The sequence below is a fragment of the Hyaena hyaena genome, unplaced genomic scaffold (assembly GCF_003009895.1).
Source record: "Hyaena hyaena isolate Hyena2069 unplaced genomic scaffold, ASM300989v1 scaffold_0, whole genome shotgun sequence".
NCBI classification, from domain to species: Eukaryota; Metazoa; Chordata; class Mammalia; order Carnivora; family Hyaenidae; genus Hyaena; species Hyaena hyaena.
Window position 1 is genome coordinate 2659063 of NW_024080632.1, and position 22858 is coordinate 2681920.

The window sequence follows — 22858 nt, forward strand, 5'->3', positions numbered from 1 at the left end:
CTGTGCTGACAGCTAGCTCAGAGCCTGGAGCGTCTTTGGATTCTGTGTCTCTCTCTTTCTCTGACCCTCCCCTGCTCATGCTGTCTCTCTCTCTCAAAAATAAATAAAAAACATTAAAAAAAAAAAAGAAAAAAGAAAAAACAGCCGAGGTTCCTATGTATCCTGGGAGAGACTATAAGAAAGGTGACAGTTAGGGGCGCCTGGGTGGCTCAGTCGGTTAAGCGTCCGACTTCGGCTCAGGTCATGATCTCATAGCTCATGGGTTCGAGCCCCGCATCGGCCTCTGTGCTGACAGCTCAGAGCCTGGAGCCTGCTTCTGATTCTGTGTCTCCCTCTCTCTCTGACCCTCCCCTGCTCACACTGCCTCTTTCTCTCTCAGAAATAAATAAAACATTGAAAGAAAGAAAGAGAGAGAGAGAAGGAAGAAAAGAAAGGGACAGTTAAGAGTGCTCAGATCTTACCAACTCTTGGTGGACTCACACTGGGGTGTGGGAGGGTAAGTCCTGGGAGCATTTCTCTTGGAGGTGGGGCCTGGTGTGACCACAGAAAACAGTTACCTTTGCTCCCACACTGCGGGCTTTCTTCACCAAACCCAGCTCCGGGAGGAGCAGGCTTGAGAAGTCGGGGTTTCACAAGGCACAAGAAGTGTTTGCTGTAGCAATCATCTTTAAAAAAAATGAATGGGGCGCCTGGGTAGCTCAGTCAGCTAGCGTCCAACTCTTGATTTCAGCTCAAGTCATGAGCTCACAGTTTGTGAGTTCAAGCCCCGCACAGGCTCTGCTGACTGCTTGGAGCCCGTTTGGGAATTCTCTCTCCCTCTCTCTGTTCCTCCCCCGCCCGTGCTCTCTCTCTCTCTCTCTCTCTTGCTCTCTCTCAAATAAACTTAAAATATATTTTTAAAAAATAAATAAATCAATACAGCAACTATCCAAGTGGAGGCTTTTCGCCATCATTCCCTGGAACTTGTAAACAGCCAGTGGTAGAAACGCCAAGTTTTGATCCTGACAGCAAACATCAGTGACTGGGGATTAATCTGTGGGCAAGGTGCTGCTCCATGAGCTGTTCCTGCACTAACTCAACCGCACCCCCACCCACCCCCGGCACCTGTGCGCCAGCACTGCCCTGTGTTGCTGAGGAGGGAAGTGTCGTGCGCACAGAGCTGTCACCTGCCCGAGGACACATAGCTGCAAAGTGGGTGGAGATAGAGGTTCTGTTCCAGGCACTTGGCCGCCAGGCCCCTCCGTCCCCGTCCGAGGTGAAGACGTAGTCATCTGTGGCGGCTGAATCCTCAGGACCCCGCTGCATGTCATGGAGGCAGAGGCTGTTCCCAGCTGATGCGCAAGCATCAGAGAAGGAAAGCGATTTGTGCAAGGGGACAGGCTGACAGACACTCAAAGCAGCGGGTTGAGGGCAGCCGGTGGAGGGTGTGGTGGGGACGGCGACCTGACTGGTAGGAGTGACTGCCAGCACAAGACGGGCACAGCTGACGACTGAGACTCCTGCCCGAGAACCAAATCTCCTACGTTAGAAACACAATGGTGAGCACAGCCGCTAAAAACCCGTGCTGACTGTGTGCTGGGTGGCGGCCTAAGGGAGGACTCGACATGCATCCGCTCTTCACCTTATCTAGCACCCGTGACCCCGATCACACAAATAACCTATCCACTAGGACACTCACCAAAACACACACATACTGCTGCATAACCTCTTTTAAAAAATTTTAAGTAATGTCTGCACCCAACATGGGGCTTGAACCCACAACCCTGAGATCAAGAGTTGTGTGCTTTACCGACTGAGCCGGCCAGGCGCCCCTGCTGTGGGACCTTCCGGAAGACAAAGCAGGAAATCCAACCCTCTTTCTAGTTTCACTTCGTAAAAAAACAAACAAACCAACCAACCAGAAAGACACACAGGTGGCCTCGCCTGGCAATAAATATTTTAATTTTTGTTTCATTTTTATGATGACAAATAATTTTCAAGTTATTTCCTTTTTTTTTTTTTTTTAAATACAAAGCTAAACCACAAACAGGTACAACCAAGACATTTTATCTCACATTTACACACTCTGTCGGATCCTCCTCCGATTCTCTGACCACTGACCAGGCAAGTGGGGGGCGGTGGGGGGGGGGAGACTTTCGTAGGTAGCACCGTGGTGAGGCCAGGGCTGGAGGGACATCAAGGTTGACGACAGGCTGTCATACCTGTCTCTATTCACATTTACCCAGGCCCAGGGGAGGCCAGGAGACCCCAGGTCATGGCTCCAGGGCCAGGGCCCCTGGACTACAGGTTGACAGAGTGAGAATAGGTCTCCCTTCAGGAGGGAGGAGGAAGCGACCTACCCTCCTGCATCACAGTCAAGGTGAAAACTTTACCCTTAGCCTTGATCCCTGGGCTGCCGGGCCTGCCCACTCCCCTGCGCACCAGCGGCTGGGGTGGGGGCCACGCGTTTCGGGGCGAGCAGGCTCCCCCTTCGGTTCATGGCTGCACCTTCAGTTTTGCAGGAAGGACACCAGGTGGTCTGACAAACAGAAAGCCTGACAGAAGGTCTAGAACTTTCAACCCATTGGAATTGGGACACGGTTTTGGGGGGTGGGGGGGAGGAAGAGGGTGGGATAGCGGGTAAGTAATTTCTGGTCCCACTACAAAACTTATTTTTGATTAGAATAGAGTACCATCTCAAATCTCTTCTACAAAACCAAAAAAAAAAAAAGAAAAAAAGGAGAAAGAAGAAGGAAAAAAATCGCAGCCACTTCACTCACTTCAAGACCTATATACATGTAAGTTGTTTTCTGTGGTTTTTTTCTTTTTTTTTTTTGTATTTTTAAATTTTTAAATTTTTATTATTATTTTTTAAAATAAACTCAGTGTTCACATTTCTATAAAGAATCAACCCAGTTTTGGGAAACCCTGCCCCGGCAGGGCTAGGCGAGCAATGCCTTTCCCTGCCCACGTCGACTCTGACTACCCGCCCTGATGCGTGGAGGTGCCCCGAGGAGCGGCAGCCTGCGGAAGAGTGACCCGCGCTCGCGGGCCACCGGGTCAGTAAGCTTTCGAGAAAGCAGAGGGGAAGACTAGCTTACTGCGAAACCTTTTTTAAAAAATATTCATACACTTCCTTGTGCGCCTGTCCAGACGTCAGGAAAACAAGAGCTTGGGAACACCCCGTCCGGGCCTCGGGAGGCGGCTCCTCCGGGACTGGCCTGCGCTCAGCCGACGGCCGTCGGGGGGGCGTGGGGAAGAGAGTCCTGGCTCTACGGCTGGAGAGTCGCCCAGCTTCCTAGTTCATGTTCACTCTTTCCTCTAAAGCCTGTGCTGCGTCTTTGACTGCATGCACGGGAAGCACAAACGTTTGACTTGTATGCAAAAAAGGTACAAAAACAACTAGAATATAAAAGTTTTGGTAATATAAGGCCATCTGTTCAAGTCCACCTTGGAAACCTGTAACAGATATTTAAATACTACAGTGAAAAGGCATCTTAATATACTTTTTAAAAACATCTGAAGTAATCCGCTAAGATTTAAGTGTGTAAAAAAAAAAATCAATTCCCTTTGAGGGCACTTTGTCCATGGAAGAAGGGGGAGGGCGGGGCGGGCGGGGCGGTTAATGCTTCAGCCAGGGGTAGGCTTCGATGGAAGCCCGGCTGCGGTCCCCGTAGTCGTACAGGAGCTCCTCCCCGGCCTCGATGTCACGGGAGGCGATGAGGATGAGGTGAGGCACGCCGTCAATGTCGTGCAGTTTGGTTTGGCAGTTCCCACACTTACTGTGGTTGATCAGTCTCCCCAGGCGGTTCGTCTCTCTGGTCGCATCCACGCTGGCGGGAGGGGGGGCAACAGAGGGTGCAAATTCATAAAGAGGCTTTTGATCCCAGTCACAGCCAGCTCGAGGCGCTGGTGGGGCGTCGATTTATAGCCACGTTTTGGGGAAAGCAATTCAAGTCAAAACAACATTTTTTAAGAGCCAAGGGAGGCACTGGGTGAGAGCGCGGAGGGGTGGGAGGAGACGGGGCTGCAGAAGGCTCTTTGTGGAGTCCTGTGAGGCAAGGGCCTAATAAATAAATGAATAGAAATCAACTCTGCGGAGAGTGGGGGGAGCTGGGAGGAGGCAGGAGTATCGGAACTCTCCGTACCTTCTGCTCAATTTTGCTGGGAACCCAGAACTGGTCGGAAAAATAAAGCCTTATTTAAAAAACTACAACAACAAAACCGAATCAAGTACACCGGCCATATGGGGACAGAGCAGTCGCTGATTTCAGGGCTGCTCTAGCCAAATGCCACGAGAGGGAGCGGCGGGTCTGCATGGGTGGGTCCACTTCCGCTTCTCACTGGGCCAGACAGCGGCCCGAACAGCTCCGACCCCAAAGACTCAAATGGCAAGGGGGTGTGTGGGGCCGCTTCACGGCTTTGGAAAAAGACCGCGAGAACTAAGCAAGAAGCAGGAGCAACAGAAAGACTCAGGAGGCGGTCGTGGCCTTGTGGCGCTCGGGCCTGTCCTCTCTGCCAGGGCGCGGAAACGCCACTCGAAGCACTAGCGGACTTACCAGTAAGTTTTGCTCAGATACTGAAAATAGTACATGTAGCAGCCCGTGGAGGGGTCTTGTGCATACAAAGCCTCCCGCTTCTTGGCATCGGTGATCTCGATGAGGTCCCCGTGGTACTCGACCACGAACTCGCCCCGGGAGAACTGCTTGGTGGCTATCACGCCCCTGCCCTTGCCATCGATGAGGTCAATCTGTTGGGGGACCAGGAGAGAGCATTGCTTCCCAACACCATGCACGGCCGGCTTCCTCGGCGCCTGGGGTTGCCCCCCTTCCTTCATCGGCTTTACTGAGATATGGCCCAGCCCTCACTCGTTTTACGTGCGCAGCACAACTGGTATTATTCACCGTACTCAGCTGTGCAACTATCGCCATGATCCGTCACCCCAAAAAGTTCCCTTGTGCCCTTTGCCAAGCAGTGTTACCCCTGATCCTCCCGAGGGATCTGCTGGGTGGATGTGGCCCCATTTTGCAGATGAGAAAACAGAGGCTCAGAGGCAGATCTATGTCCAAGGCCACATGGCTGGGAAGTGGTAAAAGTCTGGCTCGCATCCACATACGTGGCCCCTTCTGGAGGAGACAGGGGTGGGAGTGGGACCCCATGTTCCACGTCTCTCCCTTTCCTGTAATGTGCCCTCCTGTGCTTCTGCTCACTCGTTATAAATGGGGTTGCAGGGTGACCGCTTGAGGGGGAGACTTAAGTTTGGATCCTTCTAGATGGTGCGTGGAACTGGAGCTTTATTATGACTCTGGAGTCCCAGCCCAGACCCACGTGGCCGCCACTGTAGAGTCCTGCCCCTCTCATCCACCCAATGTGTTTGCAATACGTGAAAAGAAAAGCAAATTTCTTGGGTACTGTCATTTCCCAGGAAAACGGTTTAGGAAAAATTTATTGGTTTCTCTAGGCACCCTCCGGGCTCACCTCCGTTCGCTGGGCCCCGCTGCCCCTTACCTTCATTCCTTCTTCCTTCCCGCTTTCAATCAGCTCATCTATTCTTTTCCTCTCTTCAGACTGGGTGGAGAGGGAAGAAAAGCAAGAAGCACTTGAGCATTCTCTCCTGGGCCATTCAGGGCAGCCTGGTGGCCTAGGCCACCCCCAGGGCGACTCCCATTTGGCCTTGACGACATGGGTCCCCAAGGCCATCCAAGCTCCCACACCCCTGTCCTTCTCTCACTGCCCACCTGCTGTGGACAGTTTGGCACCTGGGGGTCAAACGGACCAGGAGGGTCACAGTGGTGGCCCAAGGGCAGAGCTGGGTTGGGGGGACTATGTTCCATTTGGCACATGCGGTGTTTTTAAAAAGATCTAAATTGCCGACATCTACAAATCAGGACTCTGACTTCATGTAACCACGACAGAGGCAGATCAGAGGCCACCCCCTTCCGAAGGGGCACGCGCACACCACGCTCCTCCTGTCTGATGGCCCTGATGGGCACCTTGGTTGAAGAACTCTTGGGAGTTGGGTCTCTCCGGAAGCCACCGCCACATATGCGAAGAGGGCCTCCCACCCTAAGGAGGCGATACCACCCCGAACAGGGAAGTTAGACAGGAGTGGACGCTCCTGGTCTCGCCTGCCCCTCAGGGCCACCCCTTCTGCCACCGCCTCCCTCCCAGACCCAGATCCCACACTCCACCCACACACAGGGCTGCAGGCCGGCAGAGAGCCACCCAGGGACCCAGCAGAAGCCCAGGCCCGGCCCTGGCTGGCACATGTGGTGGCCACGCCCACAGCTGAGCACTGAGCGGCCCGCACAGAGGCCTCAGGACACGGCCGACGGCCCGCGTGCACTTTCCCAGTCCCTCTCCACACAGATGAACTGCACTCCCGCGGCATGACAGGCGTGACCGGGTCTCTGCAGGTTTGCGCTGTCACCCCTGGGTCCAGCCATCCCTGCTCTTCTGCCAGCCATGCTGTGGCCACCTCACTGGTCTCCTGGCTTCCACTCTATTCCCCGCACAGCAGCCACAGGGGTCTTTTTAAAATGTACATAGGGGCGCCTGGGTGGCTTAGTCGGTTAAGCGTCCGACTTTCACTTGGGTCATGATCTCGTGGTTCGTGGGTTCGAGCCCCGCGTCGGGCTCTGTGCTGACTGCCAGCTCAGAGCCTGGAGCCTGTTTCAGTCTGTGACTCCCTCTCTCTCTGACCCTCCCCTGCTCACGCTGTCTCTCTTTCTCTCTCTCCTAGAAATAAATAAAACATTAAAAAAATTGTTTAAAATGTACATAAAGGGGTGCCTGGGTCAGTCGGTGGAGCATCCAACTTCGGCTCAGGTCATGATCTCATGGTTTGTGGGGTCAAGTCCCAACTTGGGCTCCACGCTGACAGTGTGGAGCCTGCTTGAATTCTGTCTACCCGCCCCGCCCCTCCTCTTCTTGTGTTTTCTCTCTCTCTCAAAAACAAGCAAACACTTAAAGAAAATGTAAATAAGATCATATCTTTTCCCTGTTTCAAGTCTTGCAAGAAGTTTACTGCATAGTAATGTGCCAACATTGGTTCCTAAGTGTGACAAATGTACCAGGATAGTATATGGGGGTAATGACAGGGGAAGCTGGATAAAGGGGGCAATGGGAATACTCTGTACTATCTTTGCCACTCCTCTGTAAATCTAAAACTATTCCAAAATAAAAGGTTTGTTTAAAGAGAAGCAAAAGCTTTTCCGTACCTTCCCACTGTGAGTCTCTGCAGGACCCCGGCCCCGCCTCTGCAGCCTCATCTGCAGGCTTCACCCCTGCTCCCACATTCTGGTCACACTGGCTGACTCCCTTATAGGACCAGGCTCGTTCCTGCCCCAGGGCCTTTGCACTTGGGATTGCCCCTGCCTAGAATACCCTTTCCCTAATCCACTCGCCTGGCTCCTGTCCTCTCTTCCTTCCAAGCTCTGCTCTAAAGGCGCCTCCTCAGAGAAACTTCCTTGACTGCTGCAGCTAAGGTAGCCTAAAGTGTCACCATGCCTTCAAACCACTGTCTTATTAATGTTAAAAGACGATCTGAAATTCTCTCGTTCTATGGCTGTCTTAACTGCTAATCGCTGGAGTACAAGCTCCCTGAGTGCAGGGGCCTGATCTGCTCTCCCATGGAATCTCCTGGCCTAGAACTGGGCCTGGCACGTAGTAAGCCCTTGAAGCAACAGCAGCAATCACACACACGCGCGCGCACACACAACCACCCTGCTAAATAACTAATTATGGGCGTGCAGAGACCAGCGAGAAGTACAGGAAGCTCTGAGTGGTCGTGAGCCAGGCACCCGCGAACCTTCCCGCCAGGACCGCGTGTGCCGGGAGGAGCGGAGCTGGGGACAGCGGGGACCGGGCTGCATGGCCTGAACACGGAGCCTCCGAGTCTTTTGCTCTGCAGCCTCAGTGCTTAGGGGCCTGCGTCAACCAGCCCCAGGCTTCCAAAGGAGAATCCAGGCAGCAGCGTACGGGCGTGGAGCGCGGCTAGAGGCAGACCGAGTGGGACGCGAGCAAGGCCTGAAGGAGGTCCAGCTGCTCTGCGCACCAGGCCTGGGCTGGGCCGGGATGGAGAGGCCAGCGTACGGCCCCGGCCCCAGTGCCGCCCGTCACCCCTCCCTCCAGCAGGCCAACCAGCCAAGGGGTCCCCGCAGCAAAGCATCAGGGCTTCTCCCCCAGGCGCCGTGCCCACCCTCTCGCCCTGGACCCGGCCCTGGCCCTGCCTGCTGGGTCTTCAAATTCAGTCAAGTGTCTGCAAGGCTTTTCATTTTAGTCCCTCTCCTGCCTCACCCCCACCCCTCTCTCAGGCCCCACAGATCTGCGCCCTGGTTTCCGTGGCCCGGGAGAGCAGGCAGGTGAGGGAGGTCCAGCCGCCCCGGCCTTGATCTTGACCTGTACAGCCAGGAGGGAGGCTGCAGCACCCCAGCCAGCAGCCGCCTCGCTCCGGCTAGCAGTCGCCTCACCCCGGCCACAGCCGCCTCGCCGCCTGGCCCAGAGCCAGCACAACAGTGAGAGCACAGCGTGGCTCTCCCGTGCAACTGGCCCTCTGTCCGGTGACAGAGCGTCACTGTGCTGCGGACCAAGCTGGGGGAGGAAGGATCGGCTCCCCTCTGCTCATCTGCTGCAAGACTGAGCAGGCCTGCATCACCTCCTGCGAGGCCTTCCCTCCTCCAGCCAGAAAGCCCTTCTTTTTGTTCTTTATTAAAAAGGCAACCTCCACTGCGCCCCACTGCAGCCACGGCAGCCCGACCTCGGCTGGGAGGCCGCCTCGCCCTCCGCAGCACTGTCTCCAAGAGTGACCCGGCACGGCCTCCCCCTGTAGGCAGACAGCTCCCAACAGCCTGCTGTTGGCTGAAAGCCGCCACCTTTCTGAGGAAAGAAAGCCAAAGCTTCTGAGGGGAAAAATGGACCCCTTTTCTCGTTAGTTTCAAACGAAACCTCGTCAATTCAAATAAGCAGAGGAAGTGAACGCTAAATCACCACATCTACGTAAGAAATGCTGAAGGGGTCTGGGTTCAGGCCGAAATGCTAACACCTCATGGCGGCCAGGCCAGCCTGACACCGCTCCTCCACCCTGAGGTGGCTCTGAGGGTGTGGGGACCCGGGGGGCTGGCCAGGGGCCGTGGGAGGGCGGCAGGCTGCGAGCCCAGACCCCGCCCTGGGTTTCCGTAACAGAAAAGCAATAACCACGCGTCACTGTGTCAAGTACAGCTCAGCACTCCGCGAACACAGGGCGGGGCCTGCTCCGCGCGGCCGGCCTTCCCGCCACTGTTCCGGTGGTCCCGGGACCACAGCCGGGAGGGAAGGAGAGAAGGGGCCTCGGAAATGACAACGATGGGGAGGCCGTGGTGACGATAAGAAGTGAGCTAGTGCTTAACTGGGGGCCAGGCATGGTTCCAAGTGTGCTCTGTACACGGATTCATCTAATCCTCCCAACACCCCCACAGATGCTACCTTATTATCCCATTTTAGAAACAGGGCAACCGAGGCTCAGAGCAGTTAAGTACCTGGCCCTTGGGCATACAACCAGTAAGTGGCCTCCAAGCCACTGCTCTTTACCATCTTGAGACACGACATGGGAACCGGTGGACGGACAGACAGACGAGCCTCCGAAAGCACGCACAGCCTTCTCCGAGGTTCCACGCTCTGACTGTCCCACCAACAAGTCCCGGAAAAGACGCCTTTGTGGGAACACAGGACTTTCCACACTACGTGCTACCAGTTACAAGGCTCCGTCACAGACGCATCTTAACCAAGCCTCACAGCGCCCCCAAACATTAGGATGAGCCCCACGAGACCAAGGAGAGTGCCAAGGCCGCAGAAGCAGAGCTGCCCCAGGATGACGGAGAGAAAGCTCAAGTCCTGCCCTCCACGCGCTGCCCGCGGAGCCGCCCTGCCCCTCCAGGAGCCACCGTGAAAGCCACACGACTCTACCTGCAGCTCGGCTTTGCTCTTCCTGGAGCTCCTGCGCACGGGGTAGAAATCCGTGAGTTTGCGATTCTGCTGTGTTTTCCCTTGAGCTCTTGGGTGGGAAGGGAAGAGGAGAAAACCAAGTGTTAGCACTGAAGCCACTCTTAGGAGGCACCCGGTCCCTCGGGAGGTGGCTCCTCAGAAATGAGGTCACTTAGGGGCGCCTGGGTGGCTTAGTCGGTTAAGCGTCCGACTTTCACTTAGGTCATGATCTCGCGGTTCGTGGGTTCGAGCCCCGCATCGGGCTCTGTGCTGACTGCCAGCTCAGAGCCTGGAGCCTGTTTCAGATTCTGTGCCTCCCTCTCTCTCTGACCCTCCCCTGCTCACGCTGTTTCTCTCTCCTAGAAATAAATAAAACATAAAAAAAAAAAAAAAAAAGAAATGAGGTCACTTAAACGCCTTTGTCCACTGGGGCCCACATAGGCTCATGTGCCCAAGGGGACTTCCCAGGGTCAAAGACAGGCTGCCTACTCTCCATGTGCGAGGGGGGAAGAGGTATGGACTCATACCAGACTGAGAGGCAGACAGTGACATCACTGGTAGTCACTCAGGGGGACCGAGCCTTGATAAGAGCCAGGCCGAGCGGGGACACTGCGCCCCCCGCCCCCTCAGCTAGCACCTGAGCAGGGGGTCCGCAGGGGTCACAGCCAAACTGCCCTGCATTAGTTAGGGGAAGGGCTCCGGGGGGCACTCACTTCTTCCGCGGGGCCTGTTTGCCCTTGACGGGCTTTTTCAGGGCCTGCTTGGCGATGGCCGCAATGGGAGGGTCACAAGACGAGGTCGGAGTTTTTGGAGGTTCTGCTGCTTCGGATTTTTGGTTTGGAAAAGGTGCCAGGGGACCTCTCCCGGCGTCTTTGATCTTCTGTTCCTCGGACTTCATGGCGCTTCGGATTGCGTTCCCACCGTTCCTTTTCTCTGCAGGCAGAGGGTGGAGAGAGAGAGAACTTTAGTCTGGACTCTCTGTCTCTCCATTTCCAGACCATCAACTGCATTCTAACAGTTGATTCTAACAGGCTTTCATTTTTTACTTTTTTGGTGTCTTTTAAGTTTTTTTTGAATGTTTATTTATTTTGAGAGAGAGAGACAGAGAGACAGAGAGAGAGACAGTTGTCAGCACACATCCTGATGCAGGGCTTGAACCCATGAGCTGTGAGATCATGCCCTGACCTAAAGCCAGATGCTCAACCGACTGAGCCACCCAGACGCCCCTAAGACACGCTTTTAGAGGAAAGAGGGTCCTGGGTGTGCCAGGCAGCACTGCCCTTGGCCTGTTAATGGCTTTCTTGGGAGAAGCATGGGGCCTTACTTTTGTACCCAGGCATCAGTCAGGGCTTCCGGTCTGCATCTTTCTTATTTTTTTCCCAGCTTTATTAAGGTAGAGCTGACAAAAATCACAAGATACTGACTGCGTACTTCATGAGGATTTGATACACATTGTGGAAGCATCCATCCCATCTAACCATGAACGCCTCTGGTCTCCTGCATCGTGGCGGGGAGAGGCCTTGCAGGACCGCCACAGACGGCAAGAGCAGCGTAAGTGCTCGGCCCGTAGCTTTCGGGAACTGGGCTGCACACCCTGGAGAAAGAGCTAAATTCCTAACGAGTGGGCCAGCATTGATGGACAGGAATAAGGTCATAAAGAAGGACTTCTTCCCTAGCAAAGACCTCCTCCCCAAGCCTAGAGTGCTTCATTTCAGACTCTTTAAAAAAAAACAACAAGGAAAAGAAAGTTTTGAGGTGCCTGGGTGTCTCAGTGGGTTAAGTGTCTGATGTTGATTTCAGCTCAGGTCATGATCTTGAGGTTCATGAGTTTGAGGCCTTCATCCGGGCTCTGTGCTGACAGTGTGGGGCCCGTTTGGTATTTTCTCTCTCCCTCTCCACCTCTCTCCCACTCACGTTCTCTCTCTCTCTCCTCTCTCAAAATAAATAAACTTAAAAACAGAAGTTTCCTCTTCTAACGGGGTCAAGGCTCTATGCTCACAGTGCTTCTCAGTATGGTGACCCAATCACGTTAAGGGACGTCAAAAATGATTTCTTACGAAAAATAGTTGTGAAACACAGTGTGGGTGAACGATCTTTTTAAAAAAATGATTTACTTTAAAAAAATAAGTAAATAATACATAGCTGGTAGGAATGTAAAATGGCGCAGTCACTTTAGAAAAGAGTCTGGCAGCCGTTCAAAGAGTTCAACATGGAGTTACCATATGACCCGGCAATTCCACGCCTAGGCGGCTATTAGGAGAATTAAAAACATATGTCCACACAAAGACCTGTATGGGAAAGTTTGTGGCAGCATTATTCACAATAGCCAAAAAGCGGAAACCACCCAAATGGCCATCAGCTGATGGAGGGATAAGTGAAATGGGATCTCTCCACACCATGGACTATTATTCAGCCACAGAAAGGAAGGAGGCCCGAGCACCTGCTACAACACGGATGGCCCTTGACAACATGGTGCTGGGTCAGAGAAGCCAGGCGTGAAAGGGCACATGTTATGTATGGATCCACTCACATGGTACGTCCAATACAGCAAATCCACAGAGACAGAAAGTAAATTAGCAGTGGCCAGGCCTGGGGGGGTGGGGGGGGGTGATGGGGCGGCAGGGGAATGGGGAATGACCGCTAATGGACACGAGGTTTCTTCTATGGGGTGAGGAAATGTTCTGGTATTAGACAGCTTGGTGATGGTTGCACCTGTGGGTCAACAGACCAAAACCCACTGAACTGTACACTTGAAAACGGTGAACGCTCTGACACGTGAACTGTATCTCAACCAGCTGAAGAGAAAAATAAATACATCAAAGTCCATCCAGACCATTCTCACTCCCTTACATGCCTTAAGTGGAACCGGAGGGAGTTAAGTCCAGGACATTACACATAAACCCGAGGAGCGTGTGATGCCTGTGAACGTCCGCTATCACATCAGTCTGCATCAAGGCAGAAAAAAGGTTGAGAATCAAGGACAAAAAGCCTCGCCCCTGGGCTCTCTCCCAAAGTATATCTGGCCCCAAATTCTAATCGTTGCCATGTAGTGACACTACAGGCCAAATAAGCTAGCTCGTGCGCCGTGTCACCATTTAGGATGATTTACATCCCACCCCATCCCAGAAGGGATGGGAGACTGGCTGCCCACACTGAGAGAGGGCCCTTTCCCCAGTCCCTGCCTGCTAGGTGCTATCCTAAGTGCTGGCCATCCAGGGAGAGGCAGGGGAACCGGCTGCCAATGTGGAGTACTGTACAAAGCCTTTTGCATCCATGCTTTAGCCAATCTTCAGAATAGCCTTGTGAGGTAGGAACCCTCCCTCCCACTTCAGAGACAGAAGAACTGAGGCTCAGAAAATAGGAGTAACCTGCTCAAACCTCGCATATGTGGTAGAGCTAGGATTTGAACCCAAGCCATTGGAAGACTGACTGAAAAAGAGTTATCACCCACTGCACTGGGGAGGGGAATTGGGCAGAGGGCTGGCTCCTGCCCCTAGTTCTGGGTGTCCCAACCCCCGCTTCTCAGATCTGGTCCCAGACATTGGCCTAAACATCACTTATGGCGCTTTCAGTAAAGGGATTACAAGGCTTCCTTGTATTAAGCTGCTGCTAGTCAGAGTTCTAGATCTTCAAGGCAAGTTTTAATCAGAAGGTAGCGTGGTGAACTGGGGAAAGCTCATATTCCCCGCTGCAGCTCTAAAAGGAAATATTTGGAATAGACCAAGATTTCCATAAGGTTTCAGCTGCTTTTGTAGGCCATACAGGATTTTCAGCAACCATATATTTCTTGTTTAGTATTTTACCTCTAAATTTCATCAGAGAGTATGCTGCTTCAGAGAGCTGCACCGAACACTTGAGTAGAAAGAAACTCAGAAATGAGGTCAAGGCCAGCTCAAAAGAGGGAAGGAAGTCGGTTCCCGACGTTTACACAACACAGTCAGGACTGCAGCCACATGGTCTGTACAACTCAGACTCGGAATTTCTGTACTTTGGGCTCATGTGAGGCTCTTTAACTACAGACCAGGTATGTTATTCTTGCAACTTGGCAACACAATCAAGCTTGAAGGCCTTGCTAAACTCTTGTGAAAGCAGGGAAAACCGGTTAGACCGACAGGGTCCACACCCTAGGACAGGACAGCCCCCCCCCCCCCCCCCCCCCCCCCCCCCCCCCCCCCGTGCCTGTTTCTTAGCAGCAAGACAGAACATGGATCCAACCTTGTGAACTTAGGCTTGAAAAGGCTGGGTAAACATTTAGTATATATGCATAATTAAGGGCAAAGAAGGGCTTTCTGCAACCCAACCAGCTGCGGTCAGAACAGGGCCACATCAGAACCTTACCTTCTCGTTTCCTGTAGAGGCCGGCTAATGGCTTCCCCTGGCATTTGACTTCGTGATGTGCAACTGAGTTCTCTTCCTGAAGGGGGGAACGCATTCCAGAGCATTTGTTGGGGCTCATGTAGGAATAGATCTTTGATTGCCCGGTAAATACATTCTCCTAAAACGACAAATGCATGCCCTGAAAGAGGCTTGAAGAAGATCCCGTGGCAAATGGCGGAGAAGAGCAATCAGAATACGAAAACCAGAAACAGACACCATCTCTCAAAAGCCGAGCCAGCCCAGGGTTGCCAGGCCCAGGAGATCAGGGCGAGGTTTAGGATCTCCCAGGTCCAAGTTAGACATTTCCTGAACTCAGGTGGTCTGATTCTGGTTGCTCAGGGCACATCTGGCCAGCAGGAAGCCAGCTGTGTACCAAGGTGTCCAGAAGCAGACAACCTACCAGTAGCAGAGAGGTCAGAATGACCCAGACTAAACAACTGCGGAATCTGAAGGGCTGACCTCCATGCAGGAGCTGACACAGGCCTCGAGGAATCTGATTAACTACTTCTTGGTCCTTAAGTCAGCGGATAGGACTTCTCACTGCCTGAGCCTTCTGTGTGCCCAAGCCTGGCCCCTTTCAAATCAATGCAGCCCAGCAGCCTCCCAGGACTGCGGGACTGGACTGCAGTGGTAATTGAGGGGTGAGGTGGGGAGTGGAGAGCTTAATAAAACCAGAGCCTATGGCCAGCTCATTTAGGGCGGTCACTCTATTACAGACGGCGTCTTGGCATCAATAGTAGGAGGGTGAGCCGGCGGGTGGGGCGGTATAGGTCACTGATGGCGTCTCTGGGCGTGGGGCCTCTCCTCTGAGTAAGCACGGAATGAGGGAGGACTTCCCCAGAACACTGCTGGGGCCTTTCTGCCTGGTGACCCTTTAAACACCAAGTCGGTGAGACCCGTGACCTCTCTGAGGGCCCCGGGCAGGCCCCGTACACCCTGGGAAGGCAGCCACCGCCGGGCGAGCTGGGTCTCGGGGTGCGGAAATCCCATAAAGACACAAACTTTTCCGAGGTCATATATTGCCAGGGTCATGGCGGAGCCAGGGTGGACGCCACTCCCAGGCAGGCAGCAGAAAAGGAAGCCGCCGGAGCCGGGCGCCCCGCCCGCAGGGCCCAGGGCCGCGGGCGGGAAGGGGAGGAGGGGTCCCGGGGCGCGCGCACGTGCTCGCGGCGCGGGGCCGGCGGGGGCGGCCGGCCGCGCGGCCCCTCGGGGCGCGCTGAGTGAGTGCGGGGAGGGTGCCTGCTTACCCCGTTGGTGCGGGGCCTCCCCGGGCCCCTCCGCTCCACCATCTCCGGGCCCGGGGCCGTCGCTGCCACCGCCGCCGCCGCCGCCGCCGCCTCCACCGCGCGGGGCTTGGACATCTTCCTGCCTGGAGAGGGGGACCCGGGGGAAGCGGGGGAGGGGGCGCTCAGGGCGCGGCGGGGCGGGGAGCGGGGCCGCCCGGGCCGGGCGCCGCGGCGGCGCCTCCCGCCGCAGCCATGTTCCGAGGGCCTGGCGGTGGTGGGCCGCCCGCGCCGCCGGGAGCCAGGGGCCGGCCGGCCGGGCCGGGCCGGGGCCCCCGTCGCCCTCCCGCCGCCCGGCCCGGCCGGGCCCCGCGCACCGCCCGCCCCCCGCGCGGCCGGGCCCGCCACACCCACCTGCAGCCCGGCCAGGCCCATGGCGGCGCGCCCCGCGCCCTCGCCGCCGCGGCCCGGCCACCACCGCTGCCGCTGCCGCTGCTGCTGCTGCTGCCGCCGCCACCAGCGCCGCCGCGGCGCCCCGGGGAAGGGCCGGCGGCGCCCCACGGCGCCCCCTTCCCCCATGGCCTGCGAGGCAGGGCCCGGCACCCGCGCGCCGCGGCAGCCCCGGCCGGCCCGGGACCGAGGACGCAGGGAGGGAGGGCGCTGGCGGCGCGTCCTCCGCGGCCCGCCCGCTCGCCGCCGCCGCCGCCGCCCACCGTCCGGCTCCCGGCCCGGGGAGGGGGGCTGGCAGGGGCGGCGCTGCGAGGCTCCTCGGGAGGGAGGGGGGCTGGGCGGGCCGCGCGGCCGCGACGAATCCCGACTCGGGCGCGCCCCCTCTCGCGCGTCCTCAGCCACTCCGGGAGGAAGGGGTGGGAAACAAGATAACGACAGCCCGGGCTCTCGCCGGCCGGGCTCCTTCTCGGGCTGGCTCCGCGGATATTTTGGGAGACCCGTCGGTGCCAGGCGCAGCCAGCAGCGGGGAGCGCGACAGACGGGAGTCTTCCTGCGTGCCCGAGCCGGGGCTCCCTGAGCATTATATGGGCATTTCATTCTCCACGCAAGTCCCCGCGGGGGCGGGGAGTGGAGAGAGGGAGGCAGGTCCTGTGTCAAAGCCCTTACAGAGGCTCCGGGGAGGTGCAGGGGCTTGCCTTAGGCCACAGAACTAAAAAGCCATGGGATCAAGTGTCAAACCCAGGCGTCTGCACTAGATCCGTTCAGACCCTGGGGAAATAGAGTCAGTGGTTATTACGGTAAGTTGGTGGGGTGCTTCCCGTGCCCACAAGATCTCATCCAAACCTCACAACAGGCCTGTGAAGGTACACACAGGTATTACGTCCTTTCCACAGATGGAGAAACTGAGGCTCAGAAGTGAGGAGCTTTGGCCAAATTCTCAGCACTAGAAATGGATTTCCAAGGGCCCACTGACCCCGGGGGCTGAACTCCCAGACACAGATGAGGAAATTCAAGATGGGAGGGACAGAAGCCTTTGGCAAGTCACCGGTTCTCCTGGCCACCCATTGAGAAAATATCCTAAGGAGGCGAGGGGGGGGGGCACCAGACACTCAGGTGTCTTGTGTTGGCACAGCTCATGGCCCTGCACCACTGTGCTGAAGCCATTAGGGCCCACAGCCAAGAGTCACTGCACTGTATTTGTGCAAAGTCATAGATGCAAACAAGACACCTCGGGACATCTAGCTCCTACTGCTTGGGTCATGGCCCCAGGAGGCAAGGATTGGGTTTCTCTCCCCGCATCTGCCCCAGAGGTGCTTTGTGACTGTGCCCACAAAGTCACTTCCCTGGACTAGGCCTCAGCGTCCTCATCAATCAAAACCAAGAATCTTGAATTCCTGAACGCACCCAGGGCACCTTTCAACGTCTACAGATAAACAAATGGCTGTCGCTTTAAGTAGCTGCCTCCCCTTAGAAGGGATAAGACTAAGTAGGATTAAGTGGCAGGAACAGGCTCAGGACAATGTCTCCCAAATCAGCTCATGCTTTAGCATCCTGGGCAGGGCTGGAGAGCACCCTCCTCCCCACCAGACCCCAGTCTCCACCCAACCCTAACGCCAGTCGGCTAGGGTCCTCTGACCACTGACCACGTGAATACCCAAGACACTACGCAGAGAGTGAAAGGGGATTCTAGAATAACACTCTGACACCAAGGCCCAGCCGTTTGAAACAGTGTGTGCTACATCTCCAGGGCGGAGGTTTGCAGTTTGTCTTTAAACTATCACGGGAATGGCGGTTTGCGAACAGGAAGCAGCCACTCGGGTTATCCTGTCTGCATCTGTTTCAACGGTCACCCCACCCCCACCCTCAACTACACACACATGCTCATGGCTGCAGCGTTCTCCATTTCAGCCCTCAAATGCAGGGGTACATACATTAAGGTCCAAGTCTAGCACCCATTTCTCAACACTGCAGCTCTGGTATTGTATTGTATCTAGAAGATATAATACAAACTATTCAAGGTAAGCTTCAGAACTGTCTTTCTCTGTACATGAGGTGTTCAGGTGTGTGTAAAAATATATATTGTTGCCCAGGATTGCACAGAAATAGAATTCAACAGGAATGATACCATTAGCTAACTAACATTTATTCAATGTTTACTATGTGTTAGGCCCTATAATAATGCATTATTTAATTTAAACTTTATAACCTTTAACCCTTTATGAGAGGGTACTATTCCTATTTCACAGAAGTAGAAATCGAAGCTCAGGGAAGATAAATCATTTGACTAAGGATTCTATGACTGAAGTGGTAATAGATCTGAGAGCAGAACCCAGAGCTACAATATGGGGGTACTTTATCAGAAAGAATGTATATTGCTGGGGTGCCTGGGTGGTTCAGTCAGTTAAGCGTCTGACTCTTGATTTCAGCTCAGGTCATGATCTTAAGGGCTCTGTGCTTATGGTCCAGAGCCTGCTTAGGATTCTCTCTCTCCCTCTCTTTCTGCCCCTATCCTGCTCACATGCTCGCTCTCTTCTCTCTCTCTCTCAAAATAAATAAACATTAAAAAAAAAAAAAGAATGCATATCGCGTCCCTTGAACTCAGACACAAAAACAGCAATCCATTCACTCCACAAACATTTATTGAATACCCACTTTGTATCAGGCCCTTGCTAAGGACACAACAGTAAAGGTAGAGGCAGATGGGGCAAATTGAGGCCAGAGGGGTAGGCAAGACCCTACAGGCCATAGTGAGGATTGTGGATTTGATCCTAAGAGCAGTGGGGGAGGAAAGAGGAGTGAAGTTCACATGATAAAAATCTGTGTTCTTGGGGACCACTCTAGTTGCTGGGGGGATAATAAATTGGAAATGGTAAAAGTAGAAAGAGGGAGACCAAATAGAAGGCCATCTGGCTGTGGCAGCAGAAATGGAGAAAAGCAGATGGACTGATCCTTCTCAAACTAATATACTGAGGGTGGAAAATATCTACATGATTGTAAAACTTCAGAACCAGAGAGGAAATGCCTGGTACCTGAACATTTCGTTCAAGTGACCCAGCAAGGTTCTCAAAGTGAACTACAAGTTTGCAACACAGAGTTTTCTAGAAGAAAAAGATTGACCCTTCATTTGAAGTACTATAAATGATTTGATATTTACACTACCAAGTGCCCAATTTAGTAATCTACAAGAGAAATAAAGCCTAGGAAATAAGCAACTAATGGGACCCCTGGGTGGCTCAGTAGGTTAAGCATCAGACCCCAGCTCAGGTCGTGAGTTCGAGCCCCGCATGGGGGTCTGTGCTGACAGCTCAGAGCCTGGAGCCTACTTCAGATTCTGTGTCTCCCTCTCTCTCTGCCCCTCCCCGACTCATGCTGTTTCTGTCTCTCTCTCAAAAATAAACAAACATTAAAAAAAAAAAAAAAAGAGTAACTACTAATTTGGGGGTCAAGTGAAAAAGTGTGAATCTCTAACCAATAAATTACAAAGGTAATTCATAAGCCTGCTGTGGTAGGAGCTGGGAACACTTGCGTTCACGTTGGCTAAGGGAGGTAGAGTGCAACATGCAAAGGCACAGACTGGCCAGCGTCTAGACTCTGACTGTGGACTTCGGCTTCTACCTCTGAAAAACGGAAATAACAACTTGTTATTGTTGCCTGGCCCTTACCGGTAATTATTATCTGCCCCTATTAAGTTCTTAAATACTTCAATGGCAAAGTGCTTAGTTTTGTTTTCCCCATAGATTAATTAAAGCAAGCCATGTTGTTATTTTGTTTTTTAAAAAAGCACTACTGTTGAAGCAGTTAGCTTAAATGATTTTTGCTCTAATGGGCAAAACGAACCAGGGAAGCAGAGATTTATTAAGATTTGTCAGATACTATTAAATATATTTTTAGATGCTTAACACTTTTCCAAGGAAAAAAGATTCCTCTTGGCCTTCTCTGTGGATTGGGTTACAAAGCTCTTGTAAGAACTTGAAATTCAGTTTGTCTCCTTTCTGAATCAGAATCTGGTTTGTCCCAAAAGACCCTAAGCAGACGCTGGGATAATAAAAGATGCAGCTGAGTGCAGGGCCTGAAAACAAAGGTGCCCAATAAATATTTGCCAAATGAATCGTTATTTTATTCATTTTTACTGCCAAAGGGAGCACAGTGCACGAAGGCAAATTCCTACTAACATGTAGTCCCATGGAATTTTGAGAAAAATGTCAAACCGCAACTTATTTTTCTAAAATAATAATTCCACTCAACCTTCATGCTCCAAGTTTTTGCATTGAAGGAGACACAGAGGCTGGAAATGACTGGCGGTAAGCAATCACTTTGCCGCATAACGTGGGACTTAGTGCCCTGACAGCGAACTAAGTCGGCAAAGAAGGACTTAAGGCTGGGACATCGCCTCCCGCGATGGACAATCCCACCCAAGCCGTCTCCCGAGGGCATGAGTCCTGACCAGCCTCAGGACGAAGGGCTGCCCGGGATGGTGCGGTGAGAGTCAGCTCACCCCAAAGTGGGCCGGCGGGGCCCAGTCCTCGCCCCTGCAGCGCAGAGCTGACTCAGGGCGTGGGGAGGGAAGGCGCTGCTGCGGTGTCCACTCCGATGCGCTCCCCACCATGGAGGGTACCCATCTGCGCCCTGGCCTGGAAGGCACCTCCGTTTCCAGCAAAAGAGAGACCCGAAGCGGGCAAAACCTCGCCCTCCCCCTTCCTCATATCAGTAACAACCATCCCTTGGAGGTGCCCTGTGCTTTAGTTTCCAAAGAGCTTTGACATATGGATCTGTTGTCCCTGGAGAAGCCGGCCAGCGGGTGCCCGTACTCTAGAAAGGGGAAACCTGGGCATGGCAGTGGGAGGGACTTCTGGAGGCTTGGGGGGGTTGGTTAGAGAAGGTTCCGCAGCACCCCCCCGCGCCGCCGGGTCTCCGCGCTGGGTCCGAGCAGCCCTCGGCAGGGCGCTTCCCCGCTGCCGCGCCGGCCGCCCTGGTCCCCCACTCGCAACATGACCCTCCCCACCCCGAGCCGTCCCGGCGCTGGCCACCCGGGCAAATACCTCTAGCCATGGCCCGGCTCTGTCACCGCCTGGGATCTCCCGGGAAACGCAGCTTTCGAAAAAAGTTGCAACAACTGTAGCCAACTGCTCCGCGGAGCTACGGCTGCTGCCCTGATTGGTGCCGCCGCCCGCCTCTCCCGAGGCTGCGCACCGTGATAGGCGAACGCCGGAGGGAAAGCCCGCCCTCCTTCCCGCCTCCCTGGCGGGGCGGGGCGAGCGGCCTCACTTTCTACGAGCGCTTTAGGGACGGGTCCCGGCGGGGGAGGGGGGGGGGGGTTTAAATTTACCGTCGTCCTGCGCTGATTGGCTGCAGTGCGAGGACACCCGCGCTGTCATTGGGAGGCTCCAAACTCCGCCCGCTCCTGGTGCTGAAGCTCCGCCTCGGGAGGTTTAGTCACGCGGCTGGAGGCCCGGGCCCAGAGTGGACCGGATTTGGGACTTCCGGTTCTTCTCGGGTTGGACCGGAATCCGACCTCTGACCCCTCGGTCTCCCCTTGTGACCTGCAAAGCCTGGTTCTCCCAGCAGTTTGACGCCTCCAGCACCTTGACCCACCCTAGCAGTTTAATTCATTCATTCCTAAATTTGAAAGGTTTACGGAGTCTATTCAGTATTCAAAACCAGGTGGCACACCTCCTACCAACTCAATGGGTCAGAGGGCGAATCTCCCAGAACCTCAGAGATCCCAGCCCAACCTACCTACCCATTTTACAGACGGAGAAAGAGAGACGGCCAGAAGGACCAGGTAACTTGCTGCCCAAGATCACCCAGCAGTTTTATTGCAGGGCCGGGATCGGTTTTGTGACTTTGAGTCACTAGAGGTCTACCTTAATCCCAGGGAAACAACCTTGCCTTGTGCGCCACCCAGGGGGCCCTTGATCCTACGTTCGGGAGAAACACAATATGTCTTGGATATTCTTCCAACACAGGGAAGGTGTCCAATTACACCTATTCTCTGGGGACCCCTCCTGGGCATGTAGGCAGAGGTCACTCATCCATTGTCTTTCTTTGGTCCCCAAGAAGGTTTTGGAGTCCATGACATCACCCCAAGGACTCTACCATTGCACCAAAAAAAAAAAAAAAAAAAGGAAAACTAAGGTGATGCGGTGATACATGTTAAAACACTAGGCAAAGTACAAAGTAACACTTTTGTCACGATTTCTCTGTGTGGCTTGGGTATATGGGTTCATCTCTCTGAACTCAACTTCCCCAGTTGTCAAATGATGGAGTAGGGCTGTTCTCTTTAAGGTTCCTTCCAGCGTCACCAAATGTACATAGGCTTTTACTTTCTCTAAAATGCATTAATTCACTACCTACTAAATTATATACCTGGCACCATCTGGTACCCTAAAGATACAGTGATGAATAAGACAGATCTTTCATCATATTTTTTAGGGAAGAAACAAACAAGAAACCACTTTTTAAAAAGATGAATAGTGGGGCGCCTGGGTGGCTTAGTCGGTTAAGCGTCCGACTTTTGCTTAGGGCATGATCTCGCGGTTCGTGGGTTCGAGCCCCGCGTTGGGCTCTGTGCTGACTGCCAGCTCAGAGCCTGGAGCCTGTTTCAGAGTCTGTGACTCCCTCTCTCTCTGACCCTCTCCTGCTCACGCTGTCTCTCTCTCTCTCCTAGAAATAAATAAAACATTTAAAAAAATAAAAATAAATAAAAAGATGAATAGTGAGGAATGCTATGAGTAAAGTGAAAAGGGAGAATTTTACCAAAGATGAGTGGGGAGAGGGTTGCATCTATAGATTTGATGAAGCAAGATATATCCTTTTGATTAGTAACTTTAAGTTATAACCTAAATAAATAGGACATAAGGGGGGCATCT

General features: G+C 53.9%; 1 protein-coding gene across 4 annotated transcripts; it reads right to left on the bottom strand.

Moving 5' to 3' along the window:
* Positions 1-2107: 2107 nt before the first annotated feature.
* KMT5A (lysine methyltransferase 5A) lies at positions 2108-21099 on the bottom strand. Of its 4 annotated transcripts, none has more exons than XM_039239858.1 (8): positions 21029-21099; positions 15564-15685; positions 14278-14434; positions 10653-10872; positions 9922-10009; positions 5488-5547; positions 4539-4729; positions 2108-3812 (listed from the first exon to the last, which is right to left on the bottom strand). In XM_039239858.1, the coding sequence occupies exons 1-8, from the start codon at positions 21036-21038 to the stop codon at positions 3602-3604; spliced, it is 1059 nt and encodes a 352-aa protein (XP_039095789.1). In that variant the 5' UTR covers positions 21039-21099; the 3' UTR covers positions 2108-3601. The 4 variants fall into 4 exon arrangements, with proteins under 4 accessions (XP_039095789.1, XP_039095939.1, XP_039095870.1 ...); XM_039240008.1 differs by lacking the exon at positions 21029-21099 and adding an exon at positions 15954-16018; XM_039239939.1 differs by lacking the exons at positions 15564-15685; positions 21029-21099 and adding an exon at positions 15954-16255 and having other exon boundaries at positions 14278-14353.
* Between the last annotated feature and the right edge of the window lie 1759 nt (positions 21100-22858).